The 20,803-nt window shown below is 42.6% G+C and overlaps 1 protein-coding gene across 8 annotated transcripts in view; it reads right to left on the minus strand.

The window, feature by feature from the left end:
* FBRSL1 (fibrosin like 1) overlaps positions 1-20,803 on the minus strand; it is a 740,278-nt gene that overhangs the window by 4,142 nt on the left and 715,333 nt on the right. For 2 of the 8 annotated variants that reach the window (XM_077834755.1, XM_077834757.1), the window contains exons 10-19: positions 20,322-20,372; positions 19,126-19,221; positions 14,964-15,035; positions 14,376-14,405; positions 13,731-13,802; positions 13,311-13,394; positions 12,206-12,338; positions 7,731-7,814; positions 5,257-5,340; positions 3,945-4,179 (exon numbers count right to left, since the gene is read on the minus strand). In XM_077834755.1, the coding sequence (XP_077690881.1) occupies positions 3,945-4,179; positions 5,257-5,340; positions 7,731-7,814; positions 12,206-12,338; positions 13,311-13,394; positions 13,731-13,802; positions 14,376-14,405; positions 14,964-15,035; positions 19,126-19,221; positions 20,322-20,372 (941 nt within the window). The remainder of the gene's footprint in view (positions 1-3,944; positions 4,180-5,256; positions 5,341-7,730; positions 7,815-12,205; positions 12,339-13,310; positions 13,395-13,730; positions 13,803-14,375; positions 14,406-14,963; positions 15,036-19,125; positions 19,222-20,321; positions 20,373-20,803) is intronic. The other 6 variants (XM_077834760.1, XM_077834762.1, XM_077834756.1 and 3 more) reach the window with 5 other exon arrangements.

Here is a 20,803-nt window from a genome sequence, read left to right on the forward strand (position 1 = left end):
CGAGACAAGTGAGAAACTTAATGATGCTCAAGCTTTTTGTTGGGTTACTGTCATGAGCTGAATGACTCTCATGGTGAAAACTAGCAGGTGCTGTTGGAGTTCTGTGAGTATTTCTCTCCATTTGCTTATTTTTCAGGGCACTGAATTTTGGCAAACCTTTGGTATTGGTTCAGCAAAAGGTATTAGATGCTGTGGTAGACACACCTGGTGATGTTTTTAGGTCAGTTAAGCTGATTTACTAATAGCCTGCCTACATTACGGACCCTATGGCGTACTCCCATAGTGTAGACATAGCCTACGCTGACAGAAAGGGCTTTTCTATTGGAGTAGGAACACCGCCTCCCCAAATGATGGTAACTACATTGACACAAACACTGTTGCGCAACATAGCCGCCTCTGCACTGGAGATTAGGTTGGTTTAGCTGTGTCAATCATGTGTTTCTTTCATACCTCTGACCAACATAGTTGTTGGCCTAATTTTAAAGTTTAAGCAATTTAAACCCCTTTCTGGATGGTCTCACGCTGAAGTAAAGTGATCTTTGTTCGCTTTAGTGAAGTGAATTAAGCTAACGTGACCTAATGCCACTTTACTTTGAAATGAATGTCCAGACAGGGGTTTAATGCCCTTTAACTAATGCACTTTGAAATTCAAACCTTTAGTTAATTTTCTTAATTTCTTCCCATGCAGATTTCAGAGTAGCAGCCGTGTTAGTCTGTACTGGCAAAAAGAAAAGGAGTACTTGTGGCACCTTAGAGACTAACAAATTTATTTGCGCAAAAGCTTTTGTGAGCTACAGCTCACTTCATCGGATGCATGCAGTAGAAAATACAGTGGGGAGATTTATATACACAGAGAACATGAAACAATGGGTGTTACCATACACACTGTACCGAGAGTGATCAGATAAGGTGAGCTACTACCAGCAGGAGAGCGGGGGGGGGAGGGGGGGAACTTTTGTAGTGATAATCAAGGTGGGCCATTTCCAGCAGTTGACAAGAACGTGTGAGGAACAGTGTGTGTGTGTGTGGGGGGGAGATAAACATGGGGAAATAGTTTTACTCTGTGTAATGACACATCCACTCCCAGTCTTTATTCAAGCCTAAGAAAATAACAGAACGTCACTAGCCATCACCTTCAGCCCCCAACTAAAACCTTTCCAACGCATCATCAAGGATCTACAAGCTATCCTGAAGGACGACGACCCATCACTCTCACAGATTCACAGATCTTGGGAGACAGGCCAGTCCTTGCCTACAGACAGCCCCCCAACCTGAAGCAAATACTCACCAGCAACCACACACCAAAACCACTAACCCAGGAACCTATCCTTGCAACAAAGCCCGTTGCCAACTGTGTCCACATATCTATTCAGGGGACACCATCATAGGGCCTAATCACATCAGCCACACTATCAGAGGCTCGTTCACCTGCACATCTACCAATGTGATATATGCCATCGTGTGCCAGCAATGCCCCACTGCCATGTACATTGGGCAAACTGGACAGTCTCTATGTAAAAGAATAAATGGACACAAATCAGATGTCAAGAATTATAACATTCAAAAACCAGTTGGAGAACACTTCAATCTCTTTGGTCACTCGATTACAGACCTAAAAGTGGCAATTCTTCCACAAAAAAACTTGAAAAACAGATTCCAGCGAGAGACTGCTGAATTGGAATTAATTTGCAAACTGGATACAATTAACTTAGGCTTGAATAAAGACTGGGAGTGGATGGGTCATTACACAAAGTAAAACTATTTCCCCATGTTTATTTCCCCCCCCCCCACACACACACATTGTTCCTCAGACGTTCTTGTCAACTGCTGGAAATGGCCCACCTTGATTATCACTACAGAAGGTTTTTCCCGCCCGCTCTCCTTACCTGATCACTCTTGTTACAGTGTGTATGGTAACACCCATTGTTTCATGTTCTCTGTGTATATAAATATCCCCACTGTATGCATCCGATGAAGTGAGCTGTAGCTCATGAAAGCTTATGCTCAAATAAATGTTAGTCTCTAGGGTGCCACAGGTACTCCTATTCTTTTTCCCATGCAGACAAGCTCTAAATTTATATGCAAAGGAGTTCTTCTTCCCCTTTCAAAAATGTGCGTCTGTAAATTGTACCAGAGACTATAGCTCTATGCTATTTAGGATTCTGGGACAATTACTCCTATACAATCTTCCTGACTTTAGTGCATGAGAGTAAGAGGTCAGAATTTAACCTCGCCTCTGTACATAATACTGGAGAGATGGACTGCATAAATACTTCATTACTAATGCCCTGGGCCAGATTTTCATCTCCAAACTCACCAGGTCAAATCCCGTCCAGATGACAACTCTTTGTCATTACCACCCTGAAGTACCAGCAATACCCTCCCAGCTCAAAAATGTTCCAAGTAAACAGAAAGGCCTTGCAGTTTGCCCTGAAGGTCTGACTGTGTGTGGAACAAGTGAAGCTGGAAAAGCCATTTCCAGAGTGGAGGGCATTTTGTAGAATGTGCTGGTATCAGGCATACAAATCTAGGAATAGTTGGTTCGTATCAACTGCCAAGGTAAAACACACAGAGTTAGCTGCTCAGCTAACTGGGCCTAAGTCACGAAGGGCGTGTTAAATCAAAATCATACACCTAGAAGACAAAGCACTACGTGGAGCACAGGTGAAATATTCCAGTCACCACTTAAAACCTACACTAGAGCTGTTTTTAAACTCAAATTGATGGATTGCCCATCAACATGAGTTCCCTAATATTTTTGCACATGCTCCACAGACATTTGCATTTACCCTGTTAGTACTATGGAACAAACGTTTGTGAAGTATCCAGACTAGCATGTGCAACTGTTAGTGGGCAGTGCTAGCTGACATTCTTTACAAGCATCCATCTCACAAAACTACCAGCTCATTTTTTGAGCAGTTGGTATGCTTGGGCTCTCTGGTGAGACTGCTAACAGGATCCGAATGGGCCATGAGTCTGAGCTCCACACCCTGGTCGCTTCAAGTCAGGGAAGGAAGCACAGAGGAGGGTGTGGAGAACCTTCCAGGCTATAAGGTACCTGTTCTGTGCGTAAATGGAATGTATTGGTCTGCAGATTGGTCACTCTAGCATCTTTCATAAGCATTACATTCACAATGAAGTGAAAGATAGTAGGTTCTCTTGATTCTACAATTGATAATTTCCCTTGCAAGCCTCACACGAGAGATATTGGTCTGGTTTAGTTTTTTTAAGTTTCTTTTTCATGGGGACATTTTTTCACAGGAGCTTGAAATCTGCCTGCTTCACAGATTATTTTCATCTCTGGACATGTTCCTAATAGAACTAAAATTAATGACTTATTGTTCACCTCTTGGTTTATGCATTAGCATCATGTTAGCACTAGACCGGCAACAGCTAAAGAGGAATCCCATGTAGGCTTTTTCTTTTCTGGATCCTGCCAAACCAGTCTACTTGGTTTCTCAACAGAACTGTTTGGGTTTTATTTGAGATACCTGGCTAAGGCATTGCCCTTAGCTCAGTGTATGGGAATGAGAGAGATCATATCACAGTATCACAATGCAGTTTGCAAACCTTTGCTTACCTGAGATGTTTTGAAAGACAGAAAACGCTGCAGCCCACAGCAGCTCTCATTCTCCATGCCTGTGTATTACAGCTGTCTAATGAGAGGCACTTCGGGGATAGAGTCTACCTGACAAATGGCCTAGTGGCAGGAGAGGATGGACTTGTTCACCACGTTGCCACAGAGAGTGACATTCGAGGACGGTCTGTTTGTTTCGGTCTTGCCAAAAACATGCCTATGGAAGTGCTGAGTGGTGGAGAAGGCCTGTTGATGGCTTCAGAGCCTCACATCACTCAGCAGCAGATTTACAATTATACCGAAATCAAGGCCACTGGAGGGGGAGTTGAAGATTAAGGGGTACAAGAAAGTGCCCAAAGCCACGTACCTCTCTTTCTCTCTGTCATCTTTATTCAGTGAAAGATCCCTCTTCTCTGACTCCCGCTCCCGGTCTCTGTCGTGGTTGGTTACTGAGGAGCTTCGTTCGGAATCCCCTGGCTTAGGCCACTGTGGAGGTGTCGGGAAGGAAGGTGGGGTTCGATGGAGTCTATTCCATGGCTCGTGGGGATTATTAAAGCTCTGTAGGTTTGGACCGTCTTTGTGAGCAAAAATGCTGTTGTGAGCTAGAATAGTGGGGGGCAAAAGGGAACAGATTTTTTTCTTTCTTTTGAACAAGAGTTGAGAAATAATTCACACCAAATTATCCCAAATAAATTCTGTAAAGTGCCAATTATAACCATAACTATCCTTTCAAGGCTTCTCATTCTGGGCTCAGGGAAAGCTCTTAGCAGGAAGTTCTGACCACTTCTGATAACTGGTGAAAGACACAGCCGCTCTTAAGGCTGTTTGTGGGGGTAGCTTTAACTACAGATCTGAGTAACTCCTGCAAGGTAATGAGACCATTAACGCCATGAGAGATGATTCAGAATCGCCCAGCTTCTCCTTCTCTCCCCGCCACCATGGGATCCATCACAACCAGTGCTCACTAGCTCCCGTCACGGATGTAAACTAAAAGGCTGCAGGTAATTACAGAAAATCAGCTACCTGCACTGGGGACTCGGGGCCCTGTTAGTTAAGGAAAGCACAGGTGATGGGTAGTTGTATTTTTTGTTTTTTAAACAGAGCTTGGCCGTGGTTCACACTCTCCTTTTAGCATGATCAGTCACTTGATTTTTGTCCACCAATCCAGAATTCGTCCCCTGCTCTGCCTGAGATGCACATGCATGATCCCCTACGTGCGTCTGCCAAGCATGCCTCGCCTGCCAGTAATGTGCTTTTAAAGGAAAATCATTCTATATGTGGAACTCCATGGGAGTTGGCGGGAGGGGGTACGTCTGCACAGTGATTTAGGAGAGATATCAATGGCTGTTCTACTGCAAGTCTTCGCTGTTGAAGGGTGTCACTTTACACGCCAGTAGGGTAGCAGAGCTTGGCAGAGTTTCACGGCTCTGGCACCTCTAAGAGCACACAAGGCAACAATCTTGAGCGGTGAAGAGATGCAGAAGCACGGCTACTGATACACGCGACATGCAGAAAAGCTCCCACCGCAGAGACCTGGAAATCTTAGGTGCAGTGTTTTCAGATAGGATAATGGAGGTTAGGAAATAACTTTTTTAAAAACTACCACCAGCTGCTGTAAATATTAGCATGTGGCTTTTTTGGAAGGGATGTTTGTCTGCAGTAACCCAGCCAGTACTTACTCAGAGCATGACTGCCTAATCCTCCAAAGGCATTGCTGCCTAAGTTCCCAAGGCCGCTGAAGGTGCTTGACCTGCTAAATGGATCTGGAAAGGCAAACAGGGATTTAGCAGGCATTTAGCCAAGAATGTTGGAGAATGAAACGCACCCCTCCCCTTTTGAATGCTCTGAATCCACGTAGGATTAGGTCAGACTTTAAGCTGATCCTCCTTATTGCAAGGTTCTTTGCACAGAAAATTCCCAGCATGTTAAAAATGGAGAAGGGATTCAGTGCTTACTACACAAACAGATGCAGTCAACTTTTGTATGCCAGTCAGAGGGGAGCTAGAAGTTAAGTTCTAATAGTTGAAATTGGGGTGGCAGCTACTAAGCTACATGTAGCAATGAAGAGCTGTAAACTGGCATGAGTGGGCCTTGCAATAACCTTTTCAGGACATAAGATGACTTGGATATACTGATTTGCTCTCCAGCCCCTTTCCGAGCCTACTCTGGGTTCTGCACCATGTTACAGTGTAGACATCAATTTAAAATAAAGCTCTGACAACATCCAGAAGCCTTGGTATAGGATAACAAAAGGCTCCTGCATTAGTAACCCTACACCTGAGAAAGGGCGAGGCCAGACACAAACACCACACTGCTGCTAGCTGATATTTGGGCAGCGTTAGACAGTTAGTGGAGGAACTAAACACAAAACCATTCTAGTAAGCAGGGGGCTGACGGCTTGTGAGGACAAAGCTTTTTGATACAGATGAGCTTTCGTTGCTCACTACTTACGACATTTCAGTTACCTTGCAAGGGGAACTACAGGCACTTCGGCAAGTGGCCTGAGAGGCCATCTTGTTTCACTATCGCTTTTGTGTGCACCGCTGCACCGTCTACTGTGTAACCTTCTCACAGACATAACCCTAAGTGAATCACTACAGACATCCATCCCCATAGCACTATACACCTGGGCCTTTAGCACTACAAGTCCTTGTACAGAGCCACCAGCCGCAGTGACACTGGGAGCGCGAGTGTAGACTGGGGCTATTGTCTGTCAGCCACCTGGCTTTTTAGACCTGCTCTGAGTCCGGTTAGATGAGCAGTTGGCTAACACGCCGGAGAAGGGTCTGCACTAGCGCTCCAACTAGGGAAAAAGGGCTGGTGTAGAGTCAGCCTCAGAGGACTGTTTATCCTCGCTCACTAGGGAGGAAGTAGACCCCAGTCGTAAGGCCTTGCTAAGCCAGGGCACTAAGTTCCCTCAGTACACTGCTACCATTGAATTCTGACCAGACCTAAAACATCTTAAACAACAGACAAGAGCTGGGTGAACACTACGAAGTTTTCCACAAATACATCAATTAGAATTTTTACACTAATTGACTCTGTGTTTGCACCCTACTCTTGTACTGAATATTAGGGTGACTCATTTGCAGAAACAGTAAATTTTAATTGAGTGTTGGAAAAAATTCAAAGAAAACAAGTTACCAAGGGGTTTTTGCCCTGGAAATTGAATTCGAACAGGTCATCATAGGGCATATTCTGTTCACTGACTGGATGAGAGTAAGGGCTTGACAACACATGAAAGTTAGTAGAGAATAAGGTAGGGTGTGAATTTAAAGTGGAATGGCCATTCCTGAATAACACTGATTCTGGAATACAAATGTCCTTTTTTTTCCAAATGATCTTAATCCACTTTGGAAGTGGATTATGCAAAAAAACAGAAAGACATACTTATTCCTGAATAACTCCATGAGTAGAAAAACCCGTATTCTCAAAACTACCCAACACAGCTTGAACTTTGAGTGATATTATGAACTGCTCATGAGCACTATATCGAAAAAGGGAAACTGATTTTGTGCATAACTTAGAATGAAGAAATTTTAGAAAATCAGGGTCTGCTTCCAGCCAATTAGGGGAACAGAAAAGCAAGCAAAATATATTGGGTAATTGTTCATCCAGCTCTAATAAAAAACCCAGCCAAGAACTTAATAGGTGGGAAGGGATGTGGGAGAAACACATTTTAACTTATGCTTTGTTTGAGACATACTTTGCCAATGGTTGGAAGTGCTAAATTATTCTTTTTCTTTTGATCACCTTTTGATAAGCTTTCTAATTTCTAATTATTTATCCATCTAATGGCACAAATCCTTATTGTTTCTTTGAGCCCACTACACACACATTTAATTGTACAGAATGGAATAAACCTTTACATCAAGATGTAAGTGAGCACCCACAATAGCTTATCATTCATGGAGTTCCATCTTTCTGAGACTCTCCATCCATTGGCAGTGGAGGGATCTACTATGGCTGCTGACCTTAGGAAGTAATTTGAAGGTGGAAAAACAAAGGGTGTGATGGAGGAACAGATTCCTACATAGCTTCTGTTTCCTGTGGGGGATTAAACCCCACCCCTCAGTGCTATGGTATCTCAGACACGGCTGATCCATGGAATGAATTACATAGAACAATAAATGTGAAAGCAGGGTGTACTTACACTTACCTGCCAAATGGCTGGTAGGCAGGAAGCTGCTGTGATGAGGTGAGGGTCCAAAAGGGGTGGTGGCTGGATGTGCAGCACCTGTGGCAACAAGGGAGTGATATGTTTTTAGTCCAGTGATGGGTAAGTGTTTAATATGAAAAGTCGAAGCTCCTGTCCATCGAGTCCACTAGGTAGATACAAAGGCATGGGACATACTTAAGCACCACAGAGGTGGCATCTGAAATCTAGCAACACGAAGAATTTCTTTCCCTGTTCCCTAAATCAGGGCAAGACAAAGGGTGAACGAGAAATCTTGCATAAAATTTACTAATTCTCTGAAAAACTCTGATCTTGATGCCTTTTTATAAAAGATTCATGTAGCATGGTCATTTATTTCACGGCATGTAAACTGGGCTGGGTCACCCAAGGTCACAGAGCAAGACCGAGACCATTCTGAACTGGGACAGCTGCTGGCGTGGATGCATGTGAAGCAGCACTTTGTGATGGGCACATTGGGAGCACAACACCCATCATCCCTATCCCAGGTATCTGTCTTGAGGTTCCCTGAATGCATTGAAAATGTTAAAGATACTAACTGGACAGCAACTGGATATCGGCCTTGAGGTTCCCTGAATGCATTGTGTGTTGCATTTTGAGACTAGCGTTAAAATCACATGAGGTCCCCCTGCCCATTTGTTGTCAAGTTTGGTGACACTGTCCACTGCCAGCTGGGGAGCTTCACGCCAGACTTTGCTGAGTTGCTGGGATTCAAGGCTTCTGGGGCCTTGTCTATGGTAGAAAATCTTTCCTAAAATTTCCCATCATGGCTAACGTTAATTCAGCTCAACTGGTGGTCTCAGTGGTGGGAGACCTAGCTTATATAAAGGCCCGGGTGGCTGCCAGCATTTTAAACACAGGGGTTGGGTAGATCAGTTCCATGCAGGGTTAGATGACATGCTGTTTAAAATGCTGGTGACCAGCTGAAGCCCTGCCTGTGCTAATATTCCCATTATTGCGCTGAAATGCTGGGAAATTCTTTAGACAATGGTTTAATGTAAATATACCCTCCTGCCTTGCTCAAAGGAAACAAAAACATGTCTACCTCTAAAAACAAGCTTCCCCATCTCCACATTTCATTATGAACTAATAGGACTCCATCAGGCAATGACAGAACCGGCACTTTCTTGAGACCAGCCTTAGCTGTACCCAAAATTGACCAAGAACTAAGTACAGCCTTCAGATGCAGTGCTTTATTGCTAGCTTTTCTCAAGTTGCATTGTAAATGTAGTCAATAAAAAGTTAACTTTCCCCCCTCCATTAAGATTGGAATAAGAAGTAGAGTCTGTCTGCAGCACCTGGTACCAACATGGCCCCACAGGGATGTGGCACTACGAAGAGTCACATGGGTAGTAACTAAACTTCAGAGCAGAAACTGCTACCCAAACATGGCCAATCTCCACCTCCCAAACCAGGACACGGATGTACCTATCCATTATCTGTGGCAGGAACTGATGCATAAAAGATCAATGTTAAACAGAGTGATGTGTCCTGAACATGAGCAGACTTTAAAGCCCCAGAGACACGCGAGTCCCACACCAACTTGGGCACGACAAACCTAAGCAGCCAGAAAATGAATTAAGGAAACTTAAGAGAGACCACAGCAACGAAACCTGAGGTTATCTATAAACATTCCAACCGCTCCACTGCTTCAAGATGGATGGCGACTGTCATCTATCTAATCCTTTAAGATTTCAGAAGATGTATAACGGATGGTAGATTTCTTCAAAGGAGATGGCTTACAAACTCAACTACACGGGCTGATAATAAAAAATCCTCTGGAGAAAGCCAGGAGAAGCACTGTGGGCTGTCAGGTAGTTATTAAATATAACGTCTGCCAGGCAGCTGAACATCCGTCCTGAAGACAGGTGGCCCTAAGATAACTTATGTCTCCCACAGTAACAAGGCAATGCAGCAGAACCAATGATTCACACCAACTACGCACTTGTTCAATCAGGTGAAAAGAATGCCTCAGATATTGTAGAGTAAAAGATTTATTTATCCATATATTACTGCTGCAATGTTTGTTCACTCTGCTGTTCTCTGATAGCACACTTTACCTAGATTTACGGTGTGATGGCTGTTGTGATTAATATACTCACAGACTAGTTGCTCTAAGGTTATTTATCTCCAGTTGAAGTAAAGGATTCTATTAATTTGCCTTCTCTAAACAAATCTATTCCATGCTACTTCTCTTCTTGCTTTTGTTAAGAGATAAGCTTGTCGTTATTAAATCATTAGCGATATAGATATTTCTCAGGCATGCTTCCTTCTTTAAAGAAATGTTAAAGATACTAACTGGACAGCACTGTTGCTGCATTTCTGTTTATGACTGCAAACTGTACTATAATACAGACCTCTGTGGCAAAACCAGAGATCATGCGGACATCTTTAAAAACAACAAGGGTTTGATTTGAAGATAGTGGAAGGAAAAGCAGCTCCCATAGTTAAAGTATTCAGTATGTATACACATACACACATAAAGACATCACCATAGCATCTGGGCACCTGTTTAGAGACCTACATATGCAAGGTGGCATCATACAGCATAAAAATTGTATAACGGGCACATTGCTTATGTGTGGTGAAGCCACCAGTCACTCGCCCTTTGTAATTCACTTCCACAAATCATTGCACACAGACAAACAGGTCCCAGTTATGCAGCCTTCAACAAAGCTGGTATTTGAATCTCAACCTGATGCCCTGGTTAGTTTTCTTTTTAGGATTTGGGAAAAAATTCATGCTACTTCTAATCATATGAATTTTAATGGGGTTACACTGGGGATGAATTTGATTAAACTGGTCACAAATATACACAAGTGATACTGCAACCCTATGCTCTTGGGGGGAATTCTGTTCCAAAAAAAATAAAAATTCTGCACACAATATTTTAAAATTCTGCAAAATTCTACATATTTTATTTGTCAAAATAAAACAATATAATCACACCAGTTTCAATTATTTTGGTAATTTATTTCAAAATACCTGTCAACAAGTATGTCTGCAACAATACAGACAACAAAAAAGATTCCTCCAGAAGTAGAATTAAAGACACCCCTACGACAACCCAGTTCCTGTTTCTGTTATGCTTTTGTTGGGTGCCTCAGTCTGAGTGTGTCACACGTGCCAGCTGGGCATATCTTGGGAGAAAACTACCCCCCAGCACTAGGCAGCCCAGATACTTGTACCCCCGAGAGCCCACAGATCCAGAGAGAGATTCTGGGTCCTCGGCTTGTATGGAGTTTCCTGCACACCACCTCCTTCCTTCAGTACATGCTGGGAACCTCCAGCTCCCGGTCCCTCCTCCCACCGCCCCCATCAGTGTCCTGTATTTGCGAGCTAGAGAGGCAGGCTCTGCTGGGTCCAGCAGCCCCTAGTGGCAGCCAGCAGCTCTGCAGCACCAATTCTTCAGAGAAAAATGAAATTCTGCATAGAACATTAATTCTGCACAAATTCTGCATTGTGCAGTGGCACAGAATTCCCCAGGAGTAATCCTAAAAACAGAGTAAGGTGAGGAAATAAAAACACCATGTAAATTACCCACTAGTTAATTATATAAACTAAAATTGTATTCTGTCATCCTATCCAAGTGCACAGCTTTCACTGACTGCAGCTAGAAACTGCACGCCTCGCTCTGGGGGCAGACTTAGGTATCTAACATAAGGAAATAGTCAGAAGTGGGCTGGGGGAAAGAAGGACCGTAGGGGGAGAAGAGAGAGTGTATTCTGCAGCTGGAAATCTTCCTGAATATAAAACAATAACCATACACAGTAGAACATCAGAGTTGCAGACTGTTTCAGTGACAGCTACTGGGAAGAATTCAATGTGGATTATATGGTATTTTGGTATAGGGGAAAAAAAAGATTTTAATGAAAAATTGTCAGCATTGAATTTTTATGTTTTCTGTGATTTTTTTAAATCAATTGTTACTGAAACTTTTTGTTCTCAGAAAACCACGTTTTCAGCAGACAAAAAACAAAAATTTGGGGGAGTATACAGCATGGACAATTTTAAAAAAACGGATCAATTTCAAACCCTCTGCAATGGAAACAACTTTGAATTTTTTTGCAAAATCATTTTTTGACCAGCTTCATATAGCATGTTAATCCGGCATGTGGAAAACTAAACTAAAAGCCAGCTGGAGAGACCCAAATTCAAGAAGCAATTCCTATCAGAGTTTACTGTAATTTGTCATCATCTCTTGCCTTATGGGGTAACATGTAGTTCCATTTGGACTGAAACAGGAAGACCCAGCAGAATAGACGGATCTGCTGTAAAAGAATAGTTTACCAATATTCTCTAATATTTTCAAACCATTATGCAGACTAACATATTGTACTGCTATAATTGTTGATTCATAATAGTAAAAGGAGAAAACACATGAAATCCATTGAGTGCGTGACATTTCTGCAAAAATGTCTATTCTCTCTTACCTGTCGTGGAAAACAGAGGCCTGGCAAGATCTTGTGGGTAATGGAATCCTGGAAAAATTCCAGGGGCAGGAGGTCTGCTGAACAGGTCAAGTTTACCGCCTATGTCTAGCTTGTGGGGATCCAGCTGCATTTGCTGTCAAATGATACAAGAACAATCTCATTATACATTTCCTTTCTTTATGGGGAGAAAAGAGAGAGTTCAGGCTCACTGCTGCTTAGTACTGCCAGGGAGAGTTAGTGAGTATGACAGCAGTGTCTCTGGTCACATACCGTAGTCATGGTCTGACAACATCTATAAGGCCATTTCACTCCACAGCTTCTCAGCTGCCTGCCTCATTCACATGAATAAGGTCTGAAGTGAGCTCTTAGCCCCACAGCATACACAGCGGAGCATGCAACATGATACACTAAGTGCACTGCACCCTAGGATCAGTCTGCAGTCTTGACCTGACAAAAAACATTCCACAGGCTGAAAGCTACAGACAGAACCAGAAGCCTTAAGAGTCGACGACAGAGTTCTGTGCTTTGTTGCTCCAGTTCAGAGAGAGCGAGAGAGACTTTTGCAGACTATTCCTTTTCTACAGCTAGTAAACACCAAATGAAAGGAGTAGGGGGAGAGAAGAGATGTGGAGGAATGAAGAAAACTGCCTCTGAGACTCTGGATGAGATTTTTAACCTTCTCCTAGAGTATGCCAGGCTACTAGCAAAGAGCCAGACTGATACATTGACAGACTTCACCTATGCTGAGAAAATAAGTCTTTCTAAATGTACAGCTGAAATGATATTTTCACTTACTAAAATTTACATTGGCCATTTTAATGGCATTAATGAAAAAGCTCCAAGGGAAAGCAGTAAATATTCATTATTAACTGGACAAAAACTACAGTGGGAGCCATGAAAAAAAATCACGATAGAGATTGTTTTACTGTGGTGGTATCTGCTATTCTAAGTGTAGGCACCTGACATGGGGAATATTGAGTTTGTAATGGCACCCAATGTACCTAATCTTATTACCTCTTCAGTTTTTAAATTCCCTCCCATCCCCCCACAGAATCAAAGAAGAAAACCCATCCACCTCTGACACAGTAACTATCATTCTACTCGCCTGCTCTATGTTTTGTAAAATGTCCTTCACCGTATCGGTCATTTCATTCTGAATAGGATAATACTCCATATTCCACAGGAGGTACTAGTGCAGAAGGGAAATGATATTAAACATGTATGCTTCGTAAAAAGCTGGATCTTGGGCAAAATTACCCTCCCCCTCCCCCTCTTCTCAACTTCCTCTGGCTTCATACTTAATATCTGCTGTGTGTTTTTGCTACCATTCAACCCAATTTCCTTGCCCTCAGACAAACGTAACAGTTTCTGCCAGAGATGTTAAAAGTTTGAAAGCCTTAGTTAATCTATTCATCACAAGCTGAAGCGTCATCACTAGTATTCTGCTTCCTGCTCATTAGTCACTAAAATTTAGCCTATAATAAGCCAGAAGACTTGGCTTCATTGACTAAACTGGCTCTGTTACCTTTATCTTCTGCTGGTGATGGTAGATCTGCCAGGCAATCTGTACGTGAACTGCACACCACTTCCCAGGCTTCTGCAATCAAAAGGATAAGAATGTAGCTTACTTTAGCGCTTATGGTCTACAAACATCTGATATAACCACTTACTTCCCTTTCTTTAAAACTGTTAAAAGTGAGAGAGACTAATTGCTAAGTTGGCAGAGGGAGGTGATCAACATTTTTTGGTGTCTTGAAATTGTTTAAATGTAATTTTTTTTTTTAAATAAAGGGGGCTTGAGAAGCAAGGTGTGATATTTTTCTAGTTTCACTACCAGCTCCGATTGGGAGTGGTGGACATCAGCATTCAGAGTTGACACCTTGGGCTCCAAGAGCCATTCTTTGTTCTTTCTGACTTATGTATCACCACCCTAAAAAGCCACAATAAATGGCATGAAGAATATTATTACATCTGTTAACTATAAGTTTCATTTGATTACAGTTCCATGCAAAACAAGACTGAGTTTTACCCTGAATGATATTCCTCAGCTGCAGCTGAGAGCGAACTATTACATGTTTCTTCAAGTAAAGGATGAACATAAGACTTAAGTTTCAAAAGCGTGTGGACTTACTTAATAAAAATGTACAACCTCCCCATAACCCTCACTTACTCTTACTGGCGGTCTATAGGGGTCAGACACCTATGAAGAAAGCAAAAGTAAAAATTAGAGATTTTTCTGAAACTGGCCAATATATGGAAGGGTAGGGAACTTCCTTCCTCTGAACAAATGAAAACATACAGGAAGGCATTGTTCTAGAGAAGTCCCTTGTGGCATAGGAAACCCCAAAAGGCTTAAGAGAGGAGTTTTATTAAAACTTGTCTCTTTCATTTCTTGCACCAAACACAACAGGATTTTATGACAGATAAAGCAGTTGCATGCCAGCAACCAAACAGTGCCAAGGTTTTTCAGAACCAAGTAATCCTCCTACAATGGAGTGCATTAAAAACTGCTGCTCTCTAAACAAGGCTAAGAGGAAAGAGCTTAAAGGGTTTCCCACTCCACTTCCGGTGGACTTTGTTTAAATGAGTCCGTAAATCCCCCTGCATTCATGAACTGTTGGAGGTTATTGCCATAACAGCACATTCAATCTCCCAAGGCTAGTTCTTTCTTGAATGGTATTCTCTTTATTATAAACAATCAAACTGTTTACTGGAATTAAAGGAAGTGTAAAAGAGAAGTTTCAAATTGTTGCTTTACCCCCGGAGTCTTCTGCAGAAGAGTGTGGTGGACTGTGCCAGGTCTACCTGCTACATCAATTGGATTTGAAGTCTAAAAGAAAAGAAAATAGCATGAGTGACACTGTACTGCAGCACACTTAATATCTGTAGCTGTAGTAAATGGCATTAATTAGTCAATGTTTGTACTGTGCTTTGACATGCATATTGCTATATTAGTGCTAAATGTTCTCTCACATTGGCTCCCAACTATGTTTAATGTCATCTATTAGTATTTAGCAGTGGTCGCACCTGCAGACCCCGCTGAGATCACAGCTCTATTGTGCTGGGTGCTGTACAACACGGTAACAGAGCCCTGCCCCAAAGAGTGTACAGTCTAACTAGACGAGTGGTGGAAGAGGAAACAGAGGCATGGAGAGATGAAGTGACACGCCCAAAGTCACACACCGCTTGTCAATGTCATAGCCAGGAACGAAACCCATGTTTCCTGAGTCCTTGTCTAGTGTTCTGTCCACTGGGTCAGCCTGCCTCTCTGAGCCGCTAGAAGACACAATGGCTAAAATGCAGACAGCCCACTTATAGTAGCATTGCCGTGGGTAGAACTGCGCAATTTTATGAAAAAGAGCCTAGGGCAGTCATAGCTTTAGAGGTAGGCATGGTAAACCCTAGAGTGAGCTTAGTAGGTACTTTATAACAATACTTTCCCAACTTCTTTTCAATTGATTTATTCTATTGTTTCCTCAAGGAGGATTAAACACTTGGCCCTGGTCTACACTGGGGTGCGGGGGGTGGGGTTTCCGACCTCATATACGCAACTTCGGCTACGCAAATAGCGTAGCTGAAGTCGGCGTATCTTAGGTCGACTTACCTGGCCGTGAGGACAGCGGTGAGTCGACCACTGCCACTCCCCCATCGACTCCACTTCCGCCTCTCGTGAGCTGGAGTTCCGGAGTCGATGGGGAGTGCGTTTGGGGATCAATTTATCGCGTCTAGACGAGACACGATAAATCGATCCCCAATAGATCCATCACTGCCCTTAGAGTGTAGAATCCCAGTTACTACTCCTCCGTGTTGCCATGTGGATTTTCTCAGTTCTAAACTAGCTCACAGAGCCCTCCCTTGGAAGAGAACCCCAAGAACTGGAATTATACGTAAACAATCAGTCTTTGACTCCCCAAACAACTTCACCTGTTGCTCCCAAAAAGCTGAGTGCAGAGAGAGCTTAGGGCTAATACCCTGGTTGGCTGCTTTACTCAGAATTTAGGTCATGTGACTGTAGATTCCAAACAGCCAGGTTTTAGGAGCAATCAATGAATGTAGGTTTTTTTTGTTTAGTTTAATTTTCTCAGGTCAAGTTGTTAAAACCGTCATTTATTTTAAAGACGATTCTGAATTGTCTAAGTGAAGAAGCACACTCCCCTGACAGACCTGCATTCAAAGGGCTCCTAGGGTCTCGGTCAGCTGAGGTTTAGGGAGGAAACAAAAGTCACAGCTATGATACAGTCAAGAGTCTTGAGATCACAATGCATTAATGATGGTGTGTCATTCTGTCTTCCTTTCCCCTGAGGACAGATGTGAATGCTTCCTCCAGCAAAGGAAATTGAATACTTTTGACCTTTTCAAGTTCTTAGCTTGTGAGAATGGCTTTTGGGAAACTCGCTGAGAAGTTTATAGTCAGTCTGCATTTATGTGAGTGGCTTTATACACCGGCCTAAGGCAAGTGACATGGTAGGCATGGGGGGACAAAAGCAAACCCTTTGCTTTGTAGGACAGGGAGTGCTGAATTCATTTTGCCAGAATCAAGCCACTGGTCTGTCCTAATTATCTAGAATTTAATCCAATAGCTTGGGAGGAAGATAGGGGGGGGGGGGGAAAAGAGGTGACAGTAACTTGTGTGGCTTCACCCAGAGGCTCAGCTCCATCTCCTCTATGGAACTGGAAAAGAATGTGACAAGTTGCAGATCAATTTTTCATCTCGTTCATGTCCCTCCAGATGTTAGCTTCCATGTAAATACAGCACTGCCCAGTGCCCATACCATGTTCCTGATTAACCACTGCAGCAGACTGTGATCTTGTGCAGTTTAACCTTGGACTAGTGAGTGTTCTATGTATTTATCTCTAAAATAAATTAAAACCTAGTTACATAGTACTTCGAACTGCTTAGAAACGTGAAAGACCTGTGCTCACTACTTCCTTTTTACTGCAGAACAGTTTCTCTGTGAGTCTCACAGTATTTTACAGCAAGATGGTATTATAAAGTTTGGTAAAGAAGATGAAAACCAGAAGAGCACACTATCAGTGTATCAGAGGTTGTCTCATTATAGGCAGTCTTGTAGCAAAACTGTACTGTCTTTTGATGTCAGAGGTATTTTACAACAGTGTTAGTTCCATAGGGTTTGTGCATCTCTTTCAGATGAGATGTAAAACTGAGGTCCTTACCACTTGTGGTCATTAGAGATCCTTTGGAGTACTTCACAAGAATAGGAACATTAATCGTGGTGTTCTGGCCAAATTCCAAGCTAGGTAATTACATACTTCATTCCTAAATTCCACCCCCTGCCCACCCTTCCACCTGGATTTAATTGGAGAACTTATTCTTCCATTCCTGTACTTAATTTGTGTAATGTTCTAGTTGAGATAGGTCATTTATTATGGATTCTACACTATTTACAAAAAAAGGCTCACAGAGGCTTGATAAACCTCTGAAAAGTTCCTTTAGCTTCCATTAAAATATCTTGTGAAGTCCTTAATCATAGTGGTAAGTAGTTATTCATTCCCAACAACTTCATGTGAGTGACTGCTTACCAGTGCAAGTAAATGCACACCATGACCCTAAGTTTCTTGCTGGTCTGTTGCAAAACTGATCTTCCAAATGCAAACAGTGCATAACACACACAGTGCTGGTTCCTGAAGCCCTTTAATAAACAGCGATTCTGCAGAGATGTGTTTAGAAATGACAGGAGATCTATAAAACCACGTCACTTAGCGTGTATAAACACGCTTTATCACAAGACTGAGTGTCACTTTTATAAGAATGTCATCAATAATCTCTGTGTACTATGGATTTTTTCTCTTGGAATGGATGTAAACATTTTCAGTACATTTTCTAAATTAAAAAAAAGAACATTAAGTTTGAAAAAAGTATGTGCCACAGAGTGGTTTTTTTTTTAAAGTTAAAATGGTGAAATTTGCAAATTTTGCCAGTCTGTCCTAGTTATAATAATGCTTTGCAGCTGTACTCTGTCTTTCATCCAAGCATCTGAAAGCACTTTACAGACATTAAATAAACCTCACAAAACCACTGCATGGTAAGTATGTAATTATCCTCATTTTATAGATGAAGAAGCTGAAGTGCAGAGGGGTAAGTGACTTGCTGGAGGTCAGAAAGCGAATCAGTGGCAGAACTGGGAACTGAATGCCTCACTCCTGCTCTAACCACTAAAAAGCATTCCACTCTATTGTTCCTGTGCTTTGATAGTCAGTTTCATCCCCACAGCTGGCTGCTATCTAGCTGGGGGAATGACCCCTGTGCATGAGTCTGTTTAATTTGCAAAGTGCTTTGGGATTCATTGGTCTGTATTAGAACTAATTAATTTATTTGACCCTGAGTTTCTGCTTAGCTAGCTTTGACTTAGGGCATGTCTACACTACAAAATTACGTTGACCTACATTACGTTGGCATACAGCCGCTGGCATACAGTAATTAAATCGCTTTTGTGTGTCCACACTATGCTCCTTGTGTCAGCAGTGTGCATCCTCACCAGCAGCGCTCGTACAGATTGTAGTGTCAGCATTGGGCACTGGGGGATGGCTTCTGAAAGCGAGTAACAGTCGATGTAAGCAACGCATCACTACATTGACACTGACTATGTCGCTCACAGAGGTGGAGTTACTAAACTGGCGTAGTGGGGCAGTTATGTCAGCAGGAGCGAAATTTTAGTGTAGACACTTATATAATTAGGTCGACGTAAGCTACCGTGCATCGATCTAACTCTGTACTGTAGACCAGGCCTTAGACTTCCATGTGAACAACTGCACTCCTCTCTAAAGAACAACCCCTGGGCCCCAAAAGCAGCTGAGCTAGTCGAAAAGGTCATTCAGATAATCACCATAAGTACAATTCTGATCACAGTCTCCCCTCGAAGAACAACGTCTGTGCTAATGCAACAATAATAAATTTGTACCTTCGGTTGAAATGCTCCCTGAAGTGACCCAAAAGGTCCTGAATGTGGAAGCATCGGTGGCATTCCAGGCATTGCCGGAGGATAGGTTGGAAAGAACTACAAAACAAGAAGACAAAATGAACAACAGCTGAGGCAGGAGCTAAGCCTGTCAAACACTGTTACAAAATTTTTAAAAGCCAAAATAAAACGTGAAAATTTGCAGATATGATGCATTTTATTGTTAATTTCGAACACGGTGGACTATATAGAATTTGCTGTATTTTTGAAACAGATAAAGGATCAACCTCCACCTCATTCTCTAGAAATGGAAAAATATTGTTTTGCTTGACTATTTTGGAATAGAAATAGTAAATCTATAACTAATCAATCCTTTTTTAGAAATGAAATCGCTTCATTTTACAAAGCAAATATCAGCCCTGGATATATAGTCTGCTATTACAGAGTAACTGTACAACATGTACATAGCCTGGTGAAAGCACCGTATTAAGATTTGCTTGGGCCTCTCCTGAACGCAGAATGTAATAAGTACCAAAAATGTGGAGAAATGGGGAGCAGGATGAGGCCACTAGTCCCACTTTGGATATGTCTACATTGCAATAAAAAACTCACAGTACCAAGTCTCAGAACTGGGTCAACTGACTTGGGTTCATGGGGCTCGGGCTCCTGGACTAAAAATTTGCAGTGTAGACATTTGGCTCAAAGCTGGACTGACACCCATCCTCCCTGCAGGATCCTAGAGCCCAGGCTCCAAGTTGAGACTGAACATCTACGCTGCAATTTTTAGCCCTGCAGCTTGAGCTCCATGAGCCTGAGTCAGCTGACTTGGGCCAGCCACTGCTGTGCCACGGGTCTTTCATTGCCATGTAGATGTGCCCTTTGTCTTGTGAGAACACCGTGTGCTCTGTGGCATTGCATTGTGTGAAGCTCTGATTGCACCGGGGCTGCAGTAATCCACACTATGAGAAATCTCTGTGCACTCCCCACCTTCCCAGGCACGGCAATTTAAAACTAAAGCAAAGAAAATGCAGAAGACAAAGTTGAAAAGGACAAGATGTTACATTTACAAAAAATTCAAACACGAATAGGAAAACTAGGTGGATGGACGAATGAATCGAAACCGCCATCTGTATCGATTAAAGACATTCGAGCAACGCAGTAGTAAGCGGAAGCATAAACAGTGGAACATCAGCACTCACGTTGGAATGTCGAAAGTAAGGGTTGTCTAATTTGGGAGCGTACTTGTCAAACTGGAAGTGAAAGAGAAAAGAAAAGTTGAGTTTGCGTTCCACAACACACAATGAAACCAGATTTCTACATGCATAAGTGAATCATGGCCCCTTTGAACAGCATTTAACAGAACATGGGAGACTGACTATTCCACACTCATTCAGGAGGGAGTGACCAGTTCTCCCAAAGCTGTTGAGTAGCAGTGGTAAAGTTATAGCACCTGGTTGTGTACCAGCCCCCGAAGTGCCTCTCTGAGTAACAAACTTTGCACAAATTGGTCCCCTCCTTATTATCAAGAGACACCTCTGAATTGGAACACTCACTCCATCAAAAAATGTAGGGAAGTTGTTCCCAGATCCAAATCTGGCATCTCTCTCGAATGAGCTGAAGTGCAGCACTAAATTAGAACGCTGGGGAAGTTTGGATTCTAATCCACATCTTAATTCTGCAA

This window comes from Eretmochelys imbricata, chromosome 15 (assembly GCF_965152235.1).
Source record: "Eretmochelys imbricata isolate rEreImb1 chromosome 15, rEreImb1.hap1, whole genome shotgun sequence".
Classification (NCBI taxonomy): domain Eukaryota; kingdom Metazoa; phylum Chordata; order Testudines; family Cheloniidae; genus Eretmochelys; species Eretmochelys imbricata.